This window comes from Bos indicus, chromosome 28 (assembly GCF_029378745.1).
Source record: "Bos indicus isolate NIAB-ARS_2022 breed Sahiwal x Tharparkar chromosome 28, NIAB-ARS_B.indTharparkar_mat_pri_1.0, whole genome shotgun sequence".
NCBI lineage: Eukaryota > Metazoa > Chordata > Mammalia > Artiodactyla > Bovidae > Bos > Bos indicus.
In genome coordinates this window covers 25112193-25130610 of record NC_091787.1, presented here as the reverse complement: position 1 = coordinate 25130610, position 18418 = coordinate 25112193, and the positions used below count along the sequence as shown (strand labels likewise).

At 37.7% G+C, this 18418-nt stretch overlaps 1 protein-coding gene across 6 annotated transcripts in view; it reads right to left on the bottom strand.

Moving 5' to 3' along the window:
* CCAR1 (cell division cycle and apoptosis regulator 1) overlaps window positions 1-15749 on the bottom strand; it is a 47034-nt gene extending 31285 nt beyond the window's left edge. Inside the window, exons 1-6 of one of the 6 annotated variants that reach the window (XM_070781863.1) lie at window positions 15624-15722; window positions 15049-15142; window positions 14295-14418; window positions 4464-4636; window positions 4017-4061; window positions 2014-2046 (exon numbers count right to left, since the gene is read on the bottom strand). In XM_070781863.1, coding sequence (XP_070637964.1) covers window positions 2014-2046; window positions 4017-4061; window positions 4464-4636; window positions 14295-14367 — 324 coding nt within the window. In that variant the 5' untranslated portion in view covers window positions 14368-14418; window positions 15049-15142; window positions 15624-15722. Of the gene's footprint in view, window positions 1-2013; window positions 2047-4016; window positions 4062-4463; window positions 4637-14294; window positions 14419-15048 lie in introns of all 6 variants that reach the window. The other 5 variants (XM_070781865.1, XM_070781861.1, XM_070781862.1 and 2 more) reach the window with 5 other exon arrangements.
* Between the last annotated feature and the right edge of the window lie 2669 nt (window positions 15750-18418).

Sequence of the window (18418 nt, the reverse complement as noted above, 5' to 3'; positions counted from 1 at the left end):
AGAGTAGATTTTGAAAGTTCTCATCACAAGAAAAAGAAAAATTCACTTATGTGAGGTGATACATGTTAACTGATTGTGAAGATCATCTCACTAAACATATATATGATATTAAATCATGCTGTACACCTTACACTAATACAATGTCATACGTCAATTATAACTCAATAAAACTTGAGGGAAAAGGTAACAGTTTCACTGGTCTTTTCTGGCATGATCAAGCATGAATAACAACGTATTATTAAAATTTCTATATATAAACAGAAATAAAATCATTAAAAATAAAGGAATAATCATGATTTGACTCAAATTCCATAATTCATTTTACACTTTCCCAATAAAGCAAGTCTCGACGTTCTACAATTGAAAAAATAAAAGGTGAGTCCAGTTCTATAATTAGTAAAGGAACTCGGCATCTCTTAAAACTACAGCCATGAAATTCTCATGACATTTCTTTAACATCCTAAGACATATTTTTTTTCTTTCAAAACTGTGCCATTCAGTTTGTGTGACTGCAGTTCCTTGAACAAGGATCAAAACCTGAACTCTCAACAGTGAGAGCACAGAGTCCTAACCACTGGACAAAGGGAATTCCTGGTTTTTGCACCTTTAAAGAATTATATACAAGGAAAAAAAAAATACGGGTACACTTTGGAAAATGCTATTCTAAGAAAAGGCTTCCCTGGTGGCTCAAACGGTAAGAAGTCTGCCTGCAGTGCTGGAGACCTGGGTTCGAGCCCTAGGTTGGGAAGATTCCCTGGAGAAGGGTATGGCAACCTACTCCAGTACCCTTTGCCTAGAGAATCCCCACGGACAGAGGAGACTGGTGGGCTACTGTCCCTGGGGTCACAAAGAGTCACACAACTGAGCAAGTAAGCACAGCATTCTAAGAGGCTAACTTTTATACCTTTTCTATTTAGTCTGGAAATCCTACTATTGAAGACTGAAAATAGGATATACGTGTTAATCAATTTTAGCTGTGTTTTTCCTTTTTCTAACTGCACTGCAGGGCATGTGGGATCTTAGTTCCCAGACCAGGGATCAAACTCGTAACCTCTGAAGTAGAAGCTCAACTTAACTACTGGACCACCAGGGAAGTCCCAATTTTAGCTTCTTTATAAAAACAAAATGAGGCTGATTTCTCAACCGAAGTGTACTTTCTTAAAAGTAACAGATTCAACATTGTGAAAGGTACAAAAGGTTACAGAGTAAAAAGTTTCTCTGCTCCTTTGCCATCTAGTTCCCTATCCATGGGGCAATCACTGTCCTCAGGTATTATTACAGGTTCTGCTTTCTTAACAGCTGCGTACATCAGGGGCCACTGAACCGAAATTCAAGGACCAAATCCAGCCCACAGCTTATGATGTTTATACAACTTACTAGCCAAAAATGGGTTTTACATTTTTTATTTCTTTCAAAACTGTGCCATGCAGTTTGTAGGATTGTAGTTCTTCGAACACGGATCAAAACCTGAGCTCTCAACAGTGAAAGCATGGAGTCCTAACCACTGGACAAAGGGAATTCCTGGTTTTTGCACTTTTAAAGAATTATATAAAAGGAAAAAAAATATGCAACATAGACCGTAAGTGGTCCACAAAGCCTAAAGTAGCATTATGTATCAAAAGTTAACAAAATTTTTAATGCTGCTGAAAAATTAAGTTGATAATGCATTACAATAACTTTCCTATAATAAAGTCAAATGAAGATATAACATATACAAAAAAATCCCTAAAAATAATTTAAGCTACAAAGAAAATGTAAAAGCCAAAAAATCAGTATTAAATTTAAAATAAGGCCTCATATTTATTCAAACTAGATCATAGTAGGATCAGCAATCAAATAGCATAAAAGAAAAAGCAAAACAATGCTTTATTCAACATTATTTTGCTATAAACTATTATGTGACTCCAACAAATATTCATTTTTAAATACTGAAAGAAAACCCAGAATAGGAATAAAACTTTAGTCTACTCTGCATTCAGATATTCAAAAGAAATAAAGTAATGCCAAACTAACCTGTGTTAAAAGGGTCTGCTGAGGTTGCTGTAACTAAAAATAAAACAAAAACCAAACAAAAACAGGAGAGAAAAAAGATAAGGATCAATTGGAATTGCTGTTTCACAGATGCTTTACAAAAGGAAAAATTTCTATTAAATGATCACTTTATTTCTAACTAAGAAACAGATAAAAAGTAACAGAAGTCATCAGAGTGAGGTTTCCTACAAGTATTTGTAACAACTGCAGAAGACCTTAAATATAACTCATTCAATAAGGATCAAGGTATTATTTTTGCTATTTCACAGGAATAACATCCAGAAAAAAACCCACAAGTCCCTAGTGGGGGAAACCTCCGGTTCTGTCCCACATTAATTACCATGCTACAGAAATGATTCAATATCATCAGTATGCTATCTATATCAAAAATATTACTTGCTAGATGTCTAATTAATATATATATAAAACTCCATAAAATGAGAAGCACTTCCTCACAGTCAGATTTGCCAAAGATAAAGCACCACACATTCTGACATAGAGTTTTGACAGCAATAACAAAACAGAACATTACCAGAAAGCAAAAGCAATTGGTAGGAAGGGAGAAATTTTAAATTTTTCTTCTGTGGAAGAAAAGTAACTTTATGAAGTTTCAGCACTGTGTTTTTTATTCACCATCAGGAGGGTCTCCAAAGAAACACTTATCCTTGATGCTCCTTCTCCCTGTCACGTTTCAACATTCTTAAGCTGCCCAGCCTGGAGTTTTCTTATCATGCTCTAGTGCCCCAACAGTACTAAAGAGTATATAGCTAGGAGAGCAGGCATCTCCTGATGATGCTTAATAACTTGAGGAAAAGGTCTTTTTTCCTACTGGTTAGGTAAGCAGTCTGAGGAAGGCATGGGCATCATTTCTGAGCTGTGGACATCCTGAGCAGGGTAAGATTTGGGCTTAAGTAAGATTTCTCTTGGGACATCATTAATGTTTATTAGCTTCTAACTAGTGTTTTAAGCCCAATGGTAGAATCTGAAGATCTCAGTTCTATTCATGACTTTTTATTCACTGTGACTAATAATCTTCCAAATAAATCCTTACTAGACTTAAAAAGCTAGGATAAAACAATCTATATGACATTTTAACTCAAAACAGTATAAACGTTAAATCTATCAAATTTCTTTTTCTGAAAGTTAAGAATGGATAAGTAATGGCAGTTTTTAGGGCAAAACATTTGAGTATTGCCATTTTGATGTGGTTCAAAACAACACATAGGCTTTGATAATGTATTTCCTAACTACTAAAGTAAGTCTAAAGGCAGACTTTCTACTTTGCTTGATATGTTTTTCCTTGGGTTCTGTTTTTCTTACCATCATAGATATAATAACCCTCGAAGATGATGATTAGAGTATGAGCTTGGGGAAAAGGAGCCAAAGAAACTTATTTTAGTCCAAGTAAGGTGCTTTCCAATTGTTCAACTGTGCCCTGGGAATAGGGGAACTACAACGGGAGGCTTCCTCCCATTTCCAACACTATTTTTATATTTTACATACTGGATTTCAATATACAATTTGATTGGGGGTGGGGGAAGTAGGGCTCCATTGCTTTAAATAAATAAAGGCTGAAAGTCAATGGTCTGTCTAGGGTTTAGGCTTCAAATGGGAAAAAGGAGCTTTTCATTTTGACATGTAGTCTAGTACAGGACACAGGCCTGAAGGCTTCAAACAGGAGTACTGGGCCAAAGATTCATTCAGAGTGATTCATTCAGAGTGATTCTTTCCAGATTATCTTCTACATGCTTTCATAAAAACATGTGACAAAGACTGGCTGCTGGTTTAGGATTTGAGTTTTCAGGACCTCTCTCCTAGCTTCCTCTCCCTTGGAGACATTTCTTTATACCTACCACATTTCTTCCACTCCATTAGAATTCAAATCACACATTAAGGTTACTGAGGGGAACTAAAATCTGTGTAAGTTTAGTTGGAACAAATGACTTTTTAAAAATCAGTTTTTAACATGGAAAATATAAACTAACCTGTTGTTGCACACTATACAAGGCCTGCTGAGGTTGTGAGTATTGCTGGAAAAAAGATTAAAAAAAAAAAAAAGGATATTAGTTTTAGTCATTCTCAAAAAGCAATATACACACATATACATTCAAATATATAACCAGCATTACACTAAAAAGGAATTTTCTAAACAGCTACACTTCATCTAAAATAAACAAAATAGTGATTATTTATACTTTCAGATTCATCAAGAATGAAATTTTATTCAAATAACTAAGCTATACGGACTTTAGAATTTTGACTCTGCAGCTACACTTCTGTTATGTCCTGAGCATAAATAATTCTTATCATGAGAAAAAAATAAGCATAATGTAACTCCACAATTACTCATTCCTTAAAATGTACAAGTACCTACCCTTGGCTATTCAGATTTGAAAGTTTTCTATGTCACATTTTAAAACCTAAACATTCACCTGTTGCAACGCAGCTGCTGCAGCTGCGGCTTGTTGCTGCAATGCTGCAGTTTGAGTTAACTGATAGTTTGCTGGGGTTTGTGTAGTAAGGCCTGCTGCTGCCAAGGCAGTTTGCTGTGTATAAATGGTAGGAGATGCTCCAAGGAGAGATGGCTGCTGAACACCCAATGCAGCTAAAATGAGATTAAAAAAGGGGGGAAGGAAAAAAAAAAAAAGTCAAGATTATTTGAATCCTTTCCAGGAATTTTCAATGAGTGCTTAGTTATGCATTACAGTCTGCCACTGCTTAGTGAAGGAAAAAAAAAAAAAACTAAAGAAAAATTTCAGTAATGCCTCACCTCAGATTCCAATGGCTTTAAATATTTGTTCAAGTCATGATAAATACAAGAAAAACTTAATCTATAAAATTAAACTACAGAATGAACCCAACCAACCTCAGCTAGACCAAGAGGCTAAAGTACCCTCAAGAAATATTTTCAGGAAGAGCAAAAAATATATTATCTTATTTTACTCATCTAGAATGTACAGTTTTACCCTCAAGCAGATTAGAATCATACATTAAGGACAGTGTTGCTGGAAGTGATCCACCCTTAAAACATCCTACTATCAAGGATGTTTTCATGTATTTCTTGTACTTCAACTCTGTATTAAAAAACTGTAAAACTAGCCAACAGACGATAGGAACAGTTTAAACACAAAGCTAAACTGCAGTCTAGCACTGCCCTTCCCAAAACTTTATCTCCTAGAATGATGACTTGCTCCCCAGGACATTAAGTTTGGAAAAAAGGGGTCCAAGGTTTTAAAAGTTAACGCAACAGCAAATTAAGTACATGTTTTTACTGCAAGAATCCTCAGAACATTTAATATGCCACTAAGCACTGTGAATCTCAAAAGAGGTCACCATAAAACAGTATTTGCTCATGGAACACTCCCTTTTCCAAAGCATCTTGCTTGTATCTTAGAGTAACCTGAAAAAAGTGCTGCTCAACAGCTATTAGTTAGTAACTGTACAGAAAGAACAATACTGTGTCTTACAGGAACAGAACAGAGACCATTTATGAATTAACCAAAGCACCTAGTCTAGAATCTACCAGAGAATCTTTAGACCTGTGACGCTCATCATCAATCTTGTTTAAAGTGTCCAGATTAATTCTATTTAAAAATAAAGCAAGCGAACAACAAAGTGAGGCAAAAACAAGCAAATCCCAGAAATCATGTTTGGAATTCATATAAATTACACATTACTCCTTGATAAAACATGCTTTTTAAAAATTAAAAAAGAATGAAGCAGGTGGGGGAAAAAACCTACTGCATGTCCTGAATACACAATCCTAAACCCTTACAACATTAATATTTTATTCTCTTTGTTTTTAAGATAAGTCAGATGCCATAGATGGGTAAAAAGGAGAAACCAAGACTAACAAAATAAAGAGAAGTGGGGAATGTCTTAACACCAATGCAAATTCAAAATGAGGTTAACTGCACTGAGAATGGAAAGAAACATACAAAACTACAGCACAGGTTCTAACCAGTAGATCCTGTTAACTTCTGGAACTGTACATAAAAGTGCAGATAAGAAAGTGTAAAGTTTTAATCAGATTTTCAAAAGGGTAAGAAACCCCAACAAGCTTAAGAACCACTTTTCTAGGATAACAGAAGCAAAATTCTCATGTAAACACAAGAAAGGTAGAGAACAAAGGAAAAATTAAAAATTCAATTTGATGTTCTGTATTTGACAAAAGTAACCTCTTGTGATTCAAATCATACCTGCATCTCCTTCCCCTACGTGAGCTCTGACCTCTGATTTACTGTTTCACTCTGCTAGTACCAATGTCCAGAACACTGGAAAGTATCAATAACTGTCACAGTAAAAGGGCTCACAGCCAGTATCTCACAAACAGCTCTTTTTCCTACAGCTTTTCTAGGTGTTCTAGACTCTGACAACATATAGCAGCCCAGCATTAAGTAGGTGGGATGATAGCTGATATCCGTAATCTCTTTCCACTGTTGACAGTCAATGTGATGAATTAGAAACTACAATGCAGACTGACAGGTACCGAAAGGCTCAAATGCTGAGAGAAATTTATGGGAAGAAAATTTACATTCTAGTAGCTGCTGCACACTACTACCTAGTTAATTCAAACTTTGTGAAATCATTGTGCATAGGTTGTGGCTTTTATATGTCTATATAATATTGCTCTTTTTAAAATCGTTTGAGATTTTAAGCTCAATAAAGTACATTTCATTAAAATGTATTAATCCTCCTCTCTTTTGTAGCTAGATCTAAGAAGCTATCCTTGAATATTTTTTGTATATAGCATTCGCTACTCTTCTGAATTGAATAAAATCAATATTCTGCATGATAATTCTACAGCTTGCAAAGAACAAAGGTATGAATCTCTGACTTAATCTTTCTCTCTCCATAAGTGGCCTAACACTTATCAGTTGGAGATTTTTTCCAATTATCCACATTGGAACAGTCTGTTCATTTATCTGTACCTGATTCAAAATGATTGTTGAAGGTCTCATGATACATCTGAAACAGATACACTTATAACCATGTATCAATACTTCCACAGACCTATGAAATAAGCCCTAAATGACCGAAGGTTACCAGAAGTTAATAACAAGGACAAATGTAAAATATATTATTTTTTTAAATGTAAAATCAGTTTCATATGATGGAAGTATTCATTTTATGACATACCAGTAGTTATCATATATTGAATACCTGGGAACACACCATTAAAACACATAAGAGAAACCTGTCCTGTTTGCTGTCCCTTTATCTTATCAAACTCACAAATTTAAAAAATTCTTATTATCTTTATACCTATCTTTACTAAGATGAGTGACCCTTCCGAAATAGTAAAATTCAAAACTTCATATGTGAATATACACATATACACATAATGGAATCACTTTGCAATACATCTGAAACAAACACAACACTGTATATTAACTGTACATCAATTAAAAAAATAATTTGGAGTAACCTTATGCAAAAAAAAAAAAAAAACCTTAATAAATTGCATTAAAGAAACAAACAAAAAAACTTCAAACTGATCCAAGAAACTTCACTTTCTATCACCTTCTGCAAAATTATTTAAGGCACTGGTCAAGCAATGCTTTATCCTTTGAAATTACCATATATCAATATATGTTCAAAAGCGATCTTACACCTTATGGAGAGAAAAAGCAATGTGGGAGAAGACATGGAAGATTCTCCTTATAACTTGTAGATTTACTAAAACAATATAAACCCAAATTTTAAATCATGTGAACAAGTCTGCTAAATGTCATCTTCAACTCAACATCCTTCCTAAGACATGATCCTCACAGAAATCACAAACCTTTTTGATGCCTCCATGCACAGATACTCACTGGTCGATGTATTGCTGTTGCTTCTGAGACTCTATTCTAAGCCCATAACGTACGCAAGTAACTGGAAATATTCATTACCTTTTTTCCCCCTTCATTATCTTTTAAGAATTAGAAGGCATTAAGAATAAGAAATTAAGACAGTGAAAGGTACAAACTTCCAGTTATAAATAAGCCATGAGCATATTTTAAAAACTGAGGCATAAAATAGTATTTTAAATGTAATATATTCTAAATGTTGTAATCTTCTATACTAATCACATTTTCAATAAGCAGCCACCAGCCATACATGTCTATTTCAATTTAAATTAGGGAAAATTAAACAAAATGAGAAATTCAGTCTCTCAGTCACATTAACCACATTTCAAGGAGCAAGGGCTCAACAGCTACATGTGGTTAGTGGCCACCATATTAGATAACGAAGACATATAATGTATCCATCATCACAGAACAACCCTCTCAGGAAGTTAAAGACACTATATGCAATGTCACATGTCCATCCTTGAACAACTCTGAAATTTAGTTTTCAACTCCATTCCTTTCAAAGAGTTTTCTATTACCCAAAGTTAGTACTCAAACTTTCAAAGTCACTTCTGAAACATTTTCAGCTGTAAGAGACCAAAATTATTTCCCAGATCATAAAACAAATAGTTCAAGCAAAGTCACTAATGCATAAACATGAGTTGCCCACTCAATTTAGGATAGAAGGATGGAGTACTCACTGGTGTGTAGCTTATAGTATGTTAATAAAAATACTCACTGGATGAGAGTACAAGTCATGCTCAGAGATGAAGGAAAAAAAACATACTAATGAGCCTAAGAGTTTATGTACCTTTTTTTTTACTCTTAGAACAATGTTTTAGAGACAATTTCCTATTACATAGCATTAGCAGTGTTTAAAAAGGGCTAGCCCACACCAACGGCAATCTTCCCTTTTTTTCAGGGGGTAGGGGGAAGGCATGCTGGCTTGTAGAATCTTAGTTCCCCAGTCAGGAATCAAACTGGGGAGTGAAATCACTGAGTTCTAACCACTGGACAGCCAGGGAATTCCTTCAATCTTCAATTTGTACCAAATGAGTTGGATATATCCAACTCTATCAAGAGATAACTAATGTAAGTATACATAGCACATCAGCCATTATTTGTTTGAAAAAGACCACGAATCTTGCAATTTAACAATGTGAGCTCCTGACTCAAGAGATGGGGATTTTAAGACAACCAATGGGTCAGATTAAAAAGGAAGAAAAAATGAGGTCATATTTATAACAACATCGTAAGTGTTTATTAACAGATGAACGGATAAAGATGTGTGGTACATATACATACACAATAGAATATTACTTAGCCATAAAAAAACCCAAAATCTTGCCATTTCAGCAATATGGAAAGACTCGAAAGGTATTATGCTAAGTGAAAAAAAGGCAGAAGAAAAAATACTGTATATCACATATATGTGGAATCTAAAAAATAAAACTAGTGAATGTAATAAAAAAGCAGAGTCACAGATACAGAGACTAGTATCTAGTTCTGAGGAGAGGGAGGGAGGGGCAAGACAGGGCAGGGGAGGGGGAGATGCAACCACTGGGTGTAAGGTAACACACTGCAGCACAAGAAACAAAGTCAGTATTTTGAAGTAACTTTAAATGGAGTGTGATCTTAATAAAATTTGTAGAGGGGGGACTTCCTGGGGGTCCAATGGTCAATACTCATGATTCCAATGCATGGGTTCAATCCCAGGTTGGGGAACTAAGACCCACAAGCTATGTGGCACAGCATAAATAAATAGTTTGTACAAAAAAATGTGTTTAAATGCAGTCACCTTCAAAACAACTGTATTACTTCACTTGTTAGAGCATCACATAATCACCATGACTTCATCACCATACACATGGTCAAAGAAATGGGTGAGAAAATATGTCCTGGAATTGGCTAAATCCACCCAAACGTCTTAATACTGTTGCAATCATATACATATACACATGCAAATACTTTGAGTCAAATATACTGAAGATACTCCTATATCACTATAATTTATCTAAGGGATATTTAAAGATTCAATCAGTGACTTACCAGCTATCCCTCTCAATGTCCCTTGACACAACAGAAATTGTTTAACTTTCAAACCTAAAAGCTCTGGCCCCAGTTATAACTGTCACTGAATATGTAACACAGCACTTCAACTACAAAATGGAAAAATAGGGTAAATTTTAAAGACAAGGGTAAATATTAAAAAACAAGTATTTCAGAATAGGAAATTTAGAAACGAGGCTGGAAATGAGCTGACTCATTTGAAAAGACCCTGATGCTGGGAAAGACTGAGGGCAAGAGGAGAAAGGGACAACAGACGATGAGATGGTTGGATGTCATCACCGACTCAATGGACATGGGTTTGGGTGAACTCCGGGAGTTGGTGATGGATAGGGAGGCCTGGCATGCTGTGGTTCATGGGGTCGCAAAGAGTCGGATGCGACTGAACTGAACTGAAAAGAACAGAATAATGGAAGAAGCAATGAACCACATTCTGAGGTCCTAACAACAGACTCTTCTGTGACTTTCTCCTGATAAACTTCATCACTTTTCTAGGCCTCAAATTCTTTATCTGTTAGAGAAAGATGCTGAGACAGAATCTAGTTCAGGGCCCATTCTGTAATTTAGATAGAAATCATGCTTTAGGAATAATTATCACATCTGACAGATACACTGGAGGTAGGGGGGAAAATAGTTAAGTATCATATCTAGTAAAAGAGGAAAGCAAATTAAAGCAATTAGAACTTAATGAAGAATAATAAATATAGAGTATGACCAAATGACAGATGGGGAAAAGAGCATCCTGACTTAAGTGAATGTTATGGTAAATCATGTGCTTAGTCACTCAGTCGTCTGACTCTTTGAGACCCTATGAACAGGGGCCCTCCAGAGTCTTCCGTCCATGAGATTCTCCAGGCAAGAATACTGGAGTGGACAGCCATTTCCTTCTTCAGGGGATATTCCCAACCCAGGGATCGAACCTGCATCTCTTACGTCTGCTCTATTGGCAGGCAGGTTCTTTACCACTAGTGCCACCCGGGAAGCCCACATCACAGATCAGGGTATAAAGTTTTGGGAAGGGTATGGAAGAGCCTGAAAGTCAGGTGAGAGACCTTGGCATAGCTTATGTAAGCAAGAGAAAGCAGTTATGGATCAGTCATCCAAATGTGAAGTACAGAGAGCCTAAAAGTAAAAGAGAGGAATACATGTGAGGCATTTCAAAGGAGAAGTCAAAGTTTGATATATGTTTGAATATGGGGAGTAAAGGAAAAGAAAATTAAAGATGACAAACTTGAAATTATTAACTCCTTAACTGAACAGCTTCCTAGGTGGCTCAGATGGTAAAGAATCTGCCTGCAATGCAGGAGACTGGGGTTCAATTCTAAAGTTAGGAAGATCCACAGGAGAAGGGAATGGCAATCCACTCCAGTATTCTTGCCTAGGAAATCTCATGGACAGAGGAGTGGGCTACAGTACATGGGGTTGCAAACAGTCATACACGACTGAGCGAATAGTACAGACACAATTGAAAAACAGCATCAAAATTAATCAGAAATAATTCAAATACTGAGCTTCAACTTTATGACAGATTTTAGCAATTAAGTGCTAGTGTACATACTTTTACTGAAGTTTTTAATCTTAGATATGTCATCTGTCAGAGAAGGCAATGGCACCCTACTCCAGTACTCTTGCCTAGAAAATCCCATGGATGGAGGAGCCTGGAAGGCGGCAGTCCATGGGGTCGCTGAGGGTCGAACATGACTGAGAGACTTCACTTTCACGCGTTGGAGAAGGAAATGGCAACCCACTCCTGTGTTCTTGCCTGGAGAATCCCAGGGATGGGGAAGCCTGGTGGGCTGCTGTCCATGGGGTCACACAGTCGGACATGACTGAAGTGACTTAGCAATGTCATCTGTGTGAATGCACTGAAATGTTCAAATCACTGTTAGCTGATTCCAGAGTTAAGTACAAATGCAAGACAATCTTGCTAGAAAACGGAATAGCAAAGCCATTAACTGAACATAACCTTAAGTCATATACTAAAAAAAAATAGCAGTAATTTTTTTATATTGCTTTCAGGAGAAAATGAGTCAGATACACAGGCACAAAGATCAAAATATTTTCATTTGAATTGAATTTTCAGTTAACCTTTTTCTGTTGTGTGACCGCGATTTGATTGACATTGACCTCTGATACTAATATATCTGGCATATTTCAATGCATGCATTTTTTTTTAACTAGAATAAAATAGGTACCTACACTACTATCCTGATTAAGTTCTTCTGATGCCCTCTCTGCTGAAATTGTTTTTTATCAAATTGCATTTGAAGCTTACAGGAGAAAATGTAAAGCCTTATATATATATACTGGGCTGAAATTCTCCATTGAAATGAGGTGTAAATAAAACCATAATTGCCTTATAGTTGAAAAAAGTTCAACTTAGAAATTAGCTTGACTCTGAGAATCAATTCTAATAAGATAATGATTAGTCACAAAGGCTTGAAAATGAAGGCTAGAAAATATCAAGCTTTCAGGAAACAGCTCAAAATATGAAAGTGAAAGTCACTCAGTCGTGTCCAATTCTTTGCGACCTCATGGACTCTCCATGGAATTCTCCAGGCCAGAATGCTGGAGTGGGTAGCTTTTCCCTTCTCCAGGGGATCTTCCCAACCCAGATCAAACCCAGGTCTCCCACATTGCAGGTGGATTCTTTACAATTGAGCCACAAGGGAAGGCCAAGAATGCTGGAGTAGGTAGCCTATCCCTTCTCCAGGGGATCTTCCCAACCCAGGAATTGAACTGGGGTCTCCTGCATTGCAGACAGATTCTTTACCAACTACAGAACATAAAAATTTCAATAGTTTAATAAAAACATTTAATAAAAACACTCACTAGAGAACCTACTCCAGGATTTTTGCAGGAAAACTAAACATAGATGCTAACAAAATACCTGCCTAGTTAGTTACTAAAGTAATGATGCATCAATAAAATATCAGACTTTGAAAAACTATGATTAATGACAGGTCCCAGAAAAATCCATAATTTCTTAGAGCACAAACTGTTTACACAAATCCCATTATTTACATTTGAAATCTCTACTGTCAAATATGGAAAAGGTCTATAATTACTACTGACTTTGACAAGTTTTAAAACCTTTATAGTCTCTCCTTTGCTCAGTTTCAAAATAAAAACAAAAGCACAGCGCATATTTAAGTAATTACAATATAGACGTTAAGAACTATAGACAATAGAAATTCACCATAACAGCTATTCTATAGGAACAATACAGACAAGAAATTAAAGCAAATTGTACACAGGAAATCAGGTAAACATGTTCTTTACCAAAATACCAGTACACATCACTTGTTTCTGGACACACAGTATTTGGTAATAATTTCTGTTTTATCAAACTTAAGTCATTATCAGGTTCCCCACTGTTTAACACAGAGAAGAAACACTTGGATACCAATTATAACTATTATTTCATATTATATTCAGTTGCTCATTTAATCTCTCAAATCAACTGTTGCTCCTTTAATATTTCAAATCAAAAGTAACTAAAATAAAAACCCTAATATATTCATTTCCTTAAAGAGAAAGGTCACCTACACAGCAAGATAATCATGTCGATCCAATTTAGAACATCAGAGTTAGAAGATCACAGTGTCTCTGCAACTGACCTCAAATAACAAAAATTTAAGTAAAATGCAGCAAAAACTAGTATCAAGTATATCATAAGTAAAATATATTCAAATTAACAGAATAAGCTGCAACTTTTCTGGGTACTCAGAGAAACTCAAAATTTCATTTTGTAAACTGAAGACTCAACCATAAGTCAAGAAATTGCAAAAAAAAAAAAGTAAGTCCTCCCAAAAACAATAGAAAGAAATGCTGAAATAAACACTTTTAATGACGTATTTTGTTACTTATTTTGAAAATGACATTTCGTAGGCTTTATTTTGAATACGTAAATACTTGCTCTTTTCCTTTACATCTATTTATTCTTTTCCTTTGCTTCATAAATTCTTTAGAGTTGGTTTTTTCACTTAAAATTCAAATACCTGAAAAACAGTCTTATAATTTTTCATAAAGTATGAATATTTAATTTTAAATATAACTTATGAATACTGACACCTTAACATGCCAAATGAGGTAAACTAGAATGAATGAGTGGCTGCTAACCTCTAACATAACTAAACCAATTTAACGTTTAAAAGACTACAAATAACTGTCCAAACTGCTGTGCAAAGCAGGTATTTCGCTAGCTGGTCTATCAATTTTTAAAAGAAGCTTCACAGATAATCTTAAAAGATACATCATTTGCAAAGTTATATTAACAGTATTATGCACAGATTAATGCACACAGTTAAAACATATCCCAAATCCGGCATCTATAGCACATGTGTTCAGAGGAAGCCTGACCTGGCTGAGATACCGCAGTGGCTGTAAACTGAGTAGCCCATGGCGGATTCTTCTGTCCTCCAAACTGAGCCATGACAAAAGGGGAGGGGGGGACCTTCGCTTGTTAGTCTTCTACAGCAGCGATCTATTAAGAAAGGATCCACAGTTTAAAGTTCAACCAAACTACAACCATCACAAAAGTCTTATTTTAAAGAAATGTTTAATTTGTCAAGGACATCTTCGTAGACCAACTATAAATAACAAGGGGCACCTGAATGTCCGATATGCAGCAAAAACATTTTACATCAAATTAGTTCTCGAAAGTAGCCAATTTCAATACATGACATTAGAGGTCGACTTACAAGAAACGCACTTCCCTCATCGACTACAAACTGTCACATTTAAACAGAAGACCATCTGCCGTTTTCTTACCCAATTCTTAACAATAAAAAATACACAGCTTTACATTCAACAGAAAAATAGCCTGCTTGTTTCTTTTGGCAAAGGGCTGGGGGCTAAAAGTGGAAAAACCAATAACGGAAATTGGGACGAGACATCGAAGAAAGGTATTCAAGAGCATCATTTAAATAACGAACATTTCCTTACTTTGCAGACTAGGGAAAAAACTGGGGGCTCCTCTTCTCCCCTTCCTCGAGGAGAAAGACAGTTGAAACAACGGATGCCCCTTAAAGAACCATACCGAAGACCCCTCCCCCCCCCAAATCCAGCCAGAAGAAGCGAAGATCTCAGCCCGCGCACTCCCTTCCCCCCACACCTCGGAGGGGCCAGAGCTGTGCCATCCATCTTCCTCCAGCCCCAGCTCCTCGCGGGCTGCAGACCAAGGGAGAGGGAATCCTCCGTCCCGGAGACTAGGCGAAATGCAAAGAAGGGAATACCGAGAGCTCCGGTACACATAAGCCCCCAGCGGTGCGGAGAAGCCTCCACTCCCCAAAACCCGTGCCGCCGGGCAAGGCTCCGACCCGAAGCCAGGAGGCTAAAGCCTCACCGGCTGGAGAGCGAGGAACGGCGGCCCGCAGCCCCTTCGAGCCTGCCAGGCAGAGGCCGAGGCCGAGGGTTGCCGGGGGCACCGGAGGGGCCGCCGGAAAAAAAAAAAAAAAAAAAAAAAAACCCGAGGCGGTGGGGGAGGGGCCGGCCGCGCCGGGCCTGCTCCGACCCGCACAAAAGGGACTGTGTTTCTCCCGTCCCAGTCCCACGAGAGCCCCACCGTCGCCGGCCTACGGACGCCGTGCTACCAAAACGGCCGCTCCCGGCGCTTCGGAGGATCCGACAGGACGTTAGGAACCCCGGCTCGGCCGCCTGCCGCTCCAACCGCGAGGACCAAACCTTCACCTGAATCCGATCCCAGTTAACACCGAAGCCATTTCAAACCCATCAGGCTTAAGCGCATGCGCCAACCTCCCCGTCTTCCTCCGCGCCTCTGCCCCCTCCCCAATCTCTCTGAGGAACGGCGCACACGGGCTTACGTTCTACGTGCGCGCTCCCGAGGTAGCCGTCAATGCGCTCACCCCTTTCACTACGCAACTGGAATCGGAGCTTGCCTAAGACGGGTTACCTTGCCATTTGTATGACAATGAGCCAACTGTCTGTATCTCTGCGCAAGCTCAAAGGAAGAAGCTTCGCCGAGTGTGGGAAGGAAAGAATCGGGAGTCATGTGATCCATGAGCTCGCCGCCATTTTCGGGGGGGGGGGTTCCTTTTTTTTTTTTTGTAGTTCAGGTACGTGGGAGAATGACTATATCCAGTGACATCTTCCTAACTTTGAAAAAATTGAGATGAAATTCACTTAACATATAATCCCATCGGTTAAGTATTTTATTGTACAATTCAGAGGCTTTTAGCATTTACATAAAGCTGTGCAACCACCATGCGTCCAACACTTGAAAAGAACTCCTACCCATTTCGCAGTTCCTCCTTAATCCCAGCGCTCTCCAGCTCCAGGCAACTACTAATCAGCTTTCTATGGATTAGCATGTCCTAGACATTTCCTGTTAATAGAATCATACTGGGACTTGCCTGGTGCTTCAGTGGCTAACATTCCAAGCTACCCATGCTGGGGTCCCGGCGTTCGATCCCAGGTGAGAGAAATAGAGCTTACACGCCAGAAGACCCATTACAAAAAAAAAAAAATTATACAGGCTTTTTGTGTGATTACTGTATGGTGTCCAAGGTTCCTCTTGTAGCGTGCCTTAGTACTTCATTTTATAGCTAAAACGATTACTTTATATGAACAGTACCATATTTTGTTTATCCATTTGTCGGTTGATCTTTGGGGTTGCCTCCACTTTGGGGCTACTATGAATAATGACGCTGTGAACATTCATATAGAGTGTTTGTTTAAACTCCTGTTTTCAATTCTCTTAGATTATACCTAGTAGTGCGATTCTGGGTTATCTGGTAAATTCTATGCCTAACTTGTTGAGGAGTTGCAAACTTGTTTTCACAGTGACTACACACATTCACATTCCCACGATTAACAACGTTAAGTATCCATTCTTTCCAATTATTTAGGTCTTCTTTTAGCATGTATTACAGATATCACAGTTCAATTTCTCACACTTTTCCCCGCTTTTTTAACTGCACTCTGCAGCTTGATGTAGCTTAGTCCCCCAACCAGAGATCAACCAGCGGTGGAGGCATAAGAGTCCTAACCACTGGACCACCAGGAAATTCCCTTGCATTTCCTTGAGTAAATGAAAGTTATTCACCAACTATTTCATTGTTCTTCACACTTGGTAAATGACCAAGTAAGGAGTGTGCTTTCATACCAAGTACAGGGGAAGTCACTGGGATGTTTTAAGCTGGGGAATGTCATGACCCAAGATTTTTGTTTTGTTGTTTGTTTTCTGTTCTCCGGCCGCACTGTGCAACTTATGGGATCTGTTCCCCTACCGGGGAATCAAACCCATGAACCCTGATGTGGAAGTATGGAACCCTAAAACTGGACTGTCAAGGAATTACCCACAAGATCTGTTATTAAAAGATAACTGTTTTAAAGGATTATTCAGGTTGTTGTCTAAAAGAGCATCAATTAAGATAAAGGAGGGCATTCTCTGGCAGTCGTGGTTAGGAATTAGTGCTTTCACTGCCCAGGTTTCAATCCCTGGTCACTGGTCAGGGAACTAAGATTAAGGATCTAGAACCCGTTTCACTAAAGAAATAGTGACGAAGTGTCTATTTGGCCTAGAGAAGACTCAAAAAACCTGATAGTTGTCTTGTAGGGTACCTGTCGAGTTAGGATATTAGCTGAGCTATTTATTCTTCCATCCCCTAGAGTGTTGTTCAGGTCTGTCTGTACGTTCAGCATCTCTAATGTCTCCCTTTTAACCAGTCAGGAAGGAGGTAATAAATGTAGTCTCTAGCTGCCTGGAGAGGAAGTGGAGAAGGGGAGGTGGGCCAGTGGAGTAGTTTCTATCACTAGAAGGAAGACTACTGGGATGCTACAGAGAAATAGGTTTCTAACAAGATGAATTTAAAGTAGCTTATTTTTCTATAATATTTGCTGGAATATCACTAAAAACGTATTTGTTTTTTGTGTGTGTGTTTTGTTTTTTGTTTTTTTTTTTTCATTTCGGATGGTAGAGAATTTGCCTGCAATGAGGGAGACCCGGTTTCCTTCCCTGGGTCAGGAAGATCGCCTGGAGAAGAGAATGGCTAGCTACTCCACTATTCTTGCTTGGAGAATTCCATGGATAGAGGAGTGGCAGGCTTCAGTCCCTTGGTTGCAGAGTCAGACATGACTGAGCTACTAACTTTTTAGGATGTCAAATTTAAAATAATGTTAGCATTCTGTGTTCAGAATTAAGTTTTATTAAAATAATGATAAATCCAAGGGAGGGCATGAGTCAATATAGAACAAGGTTGATTAACAGCTTTGCTAATTACTAGGGGTGTCAGCTTAACCACTTTAAGTTCCTGAATTCATATGTAAAGTGGGGTTAGTAAGAGCCCTTACTTAATAGCGTCACTGTGGGGATTAAATGGTTTAAAACGCAAGAGTTCTGCTACAGCCATCCTGATTTGGTTTTGAACCCAATGCAATATTTGGTTATCTCCAAATAAATCGTATAGTCCTGTGTAGTTAAAAATATGTGACTTTTATTGGATAGTAAATGTAAAAAATATGAT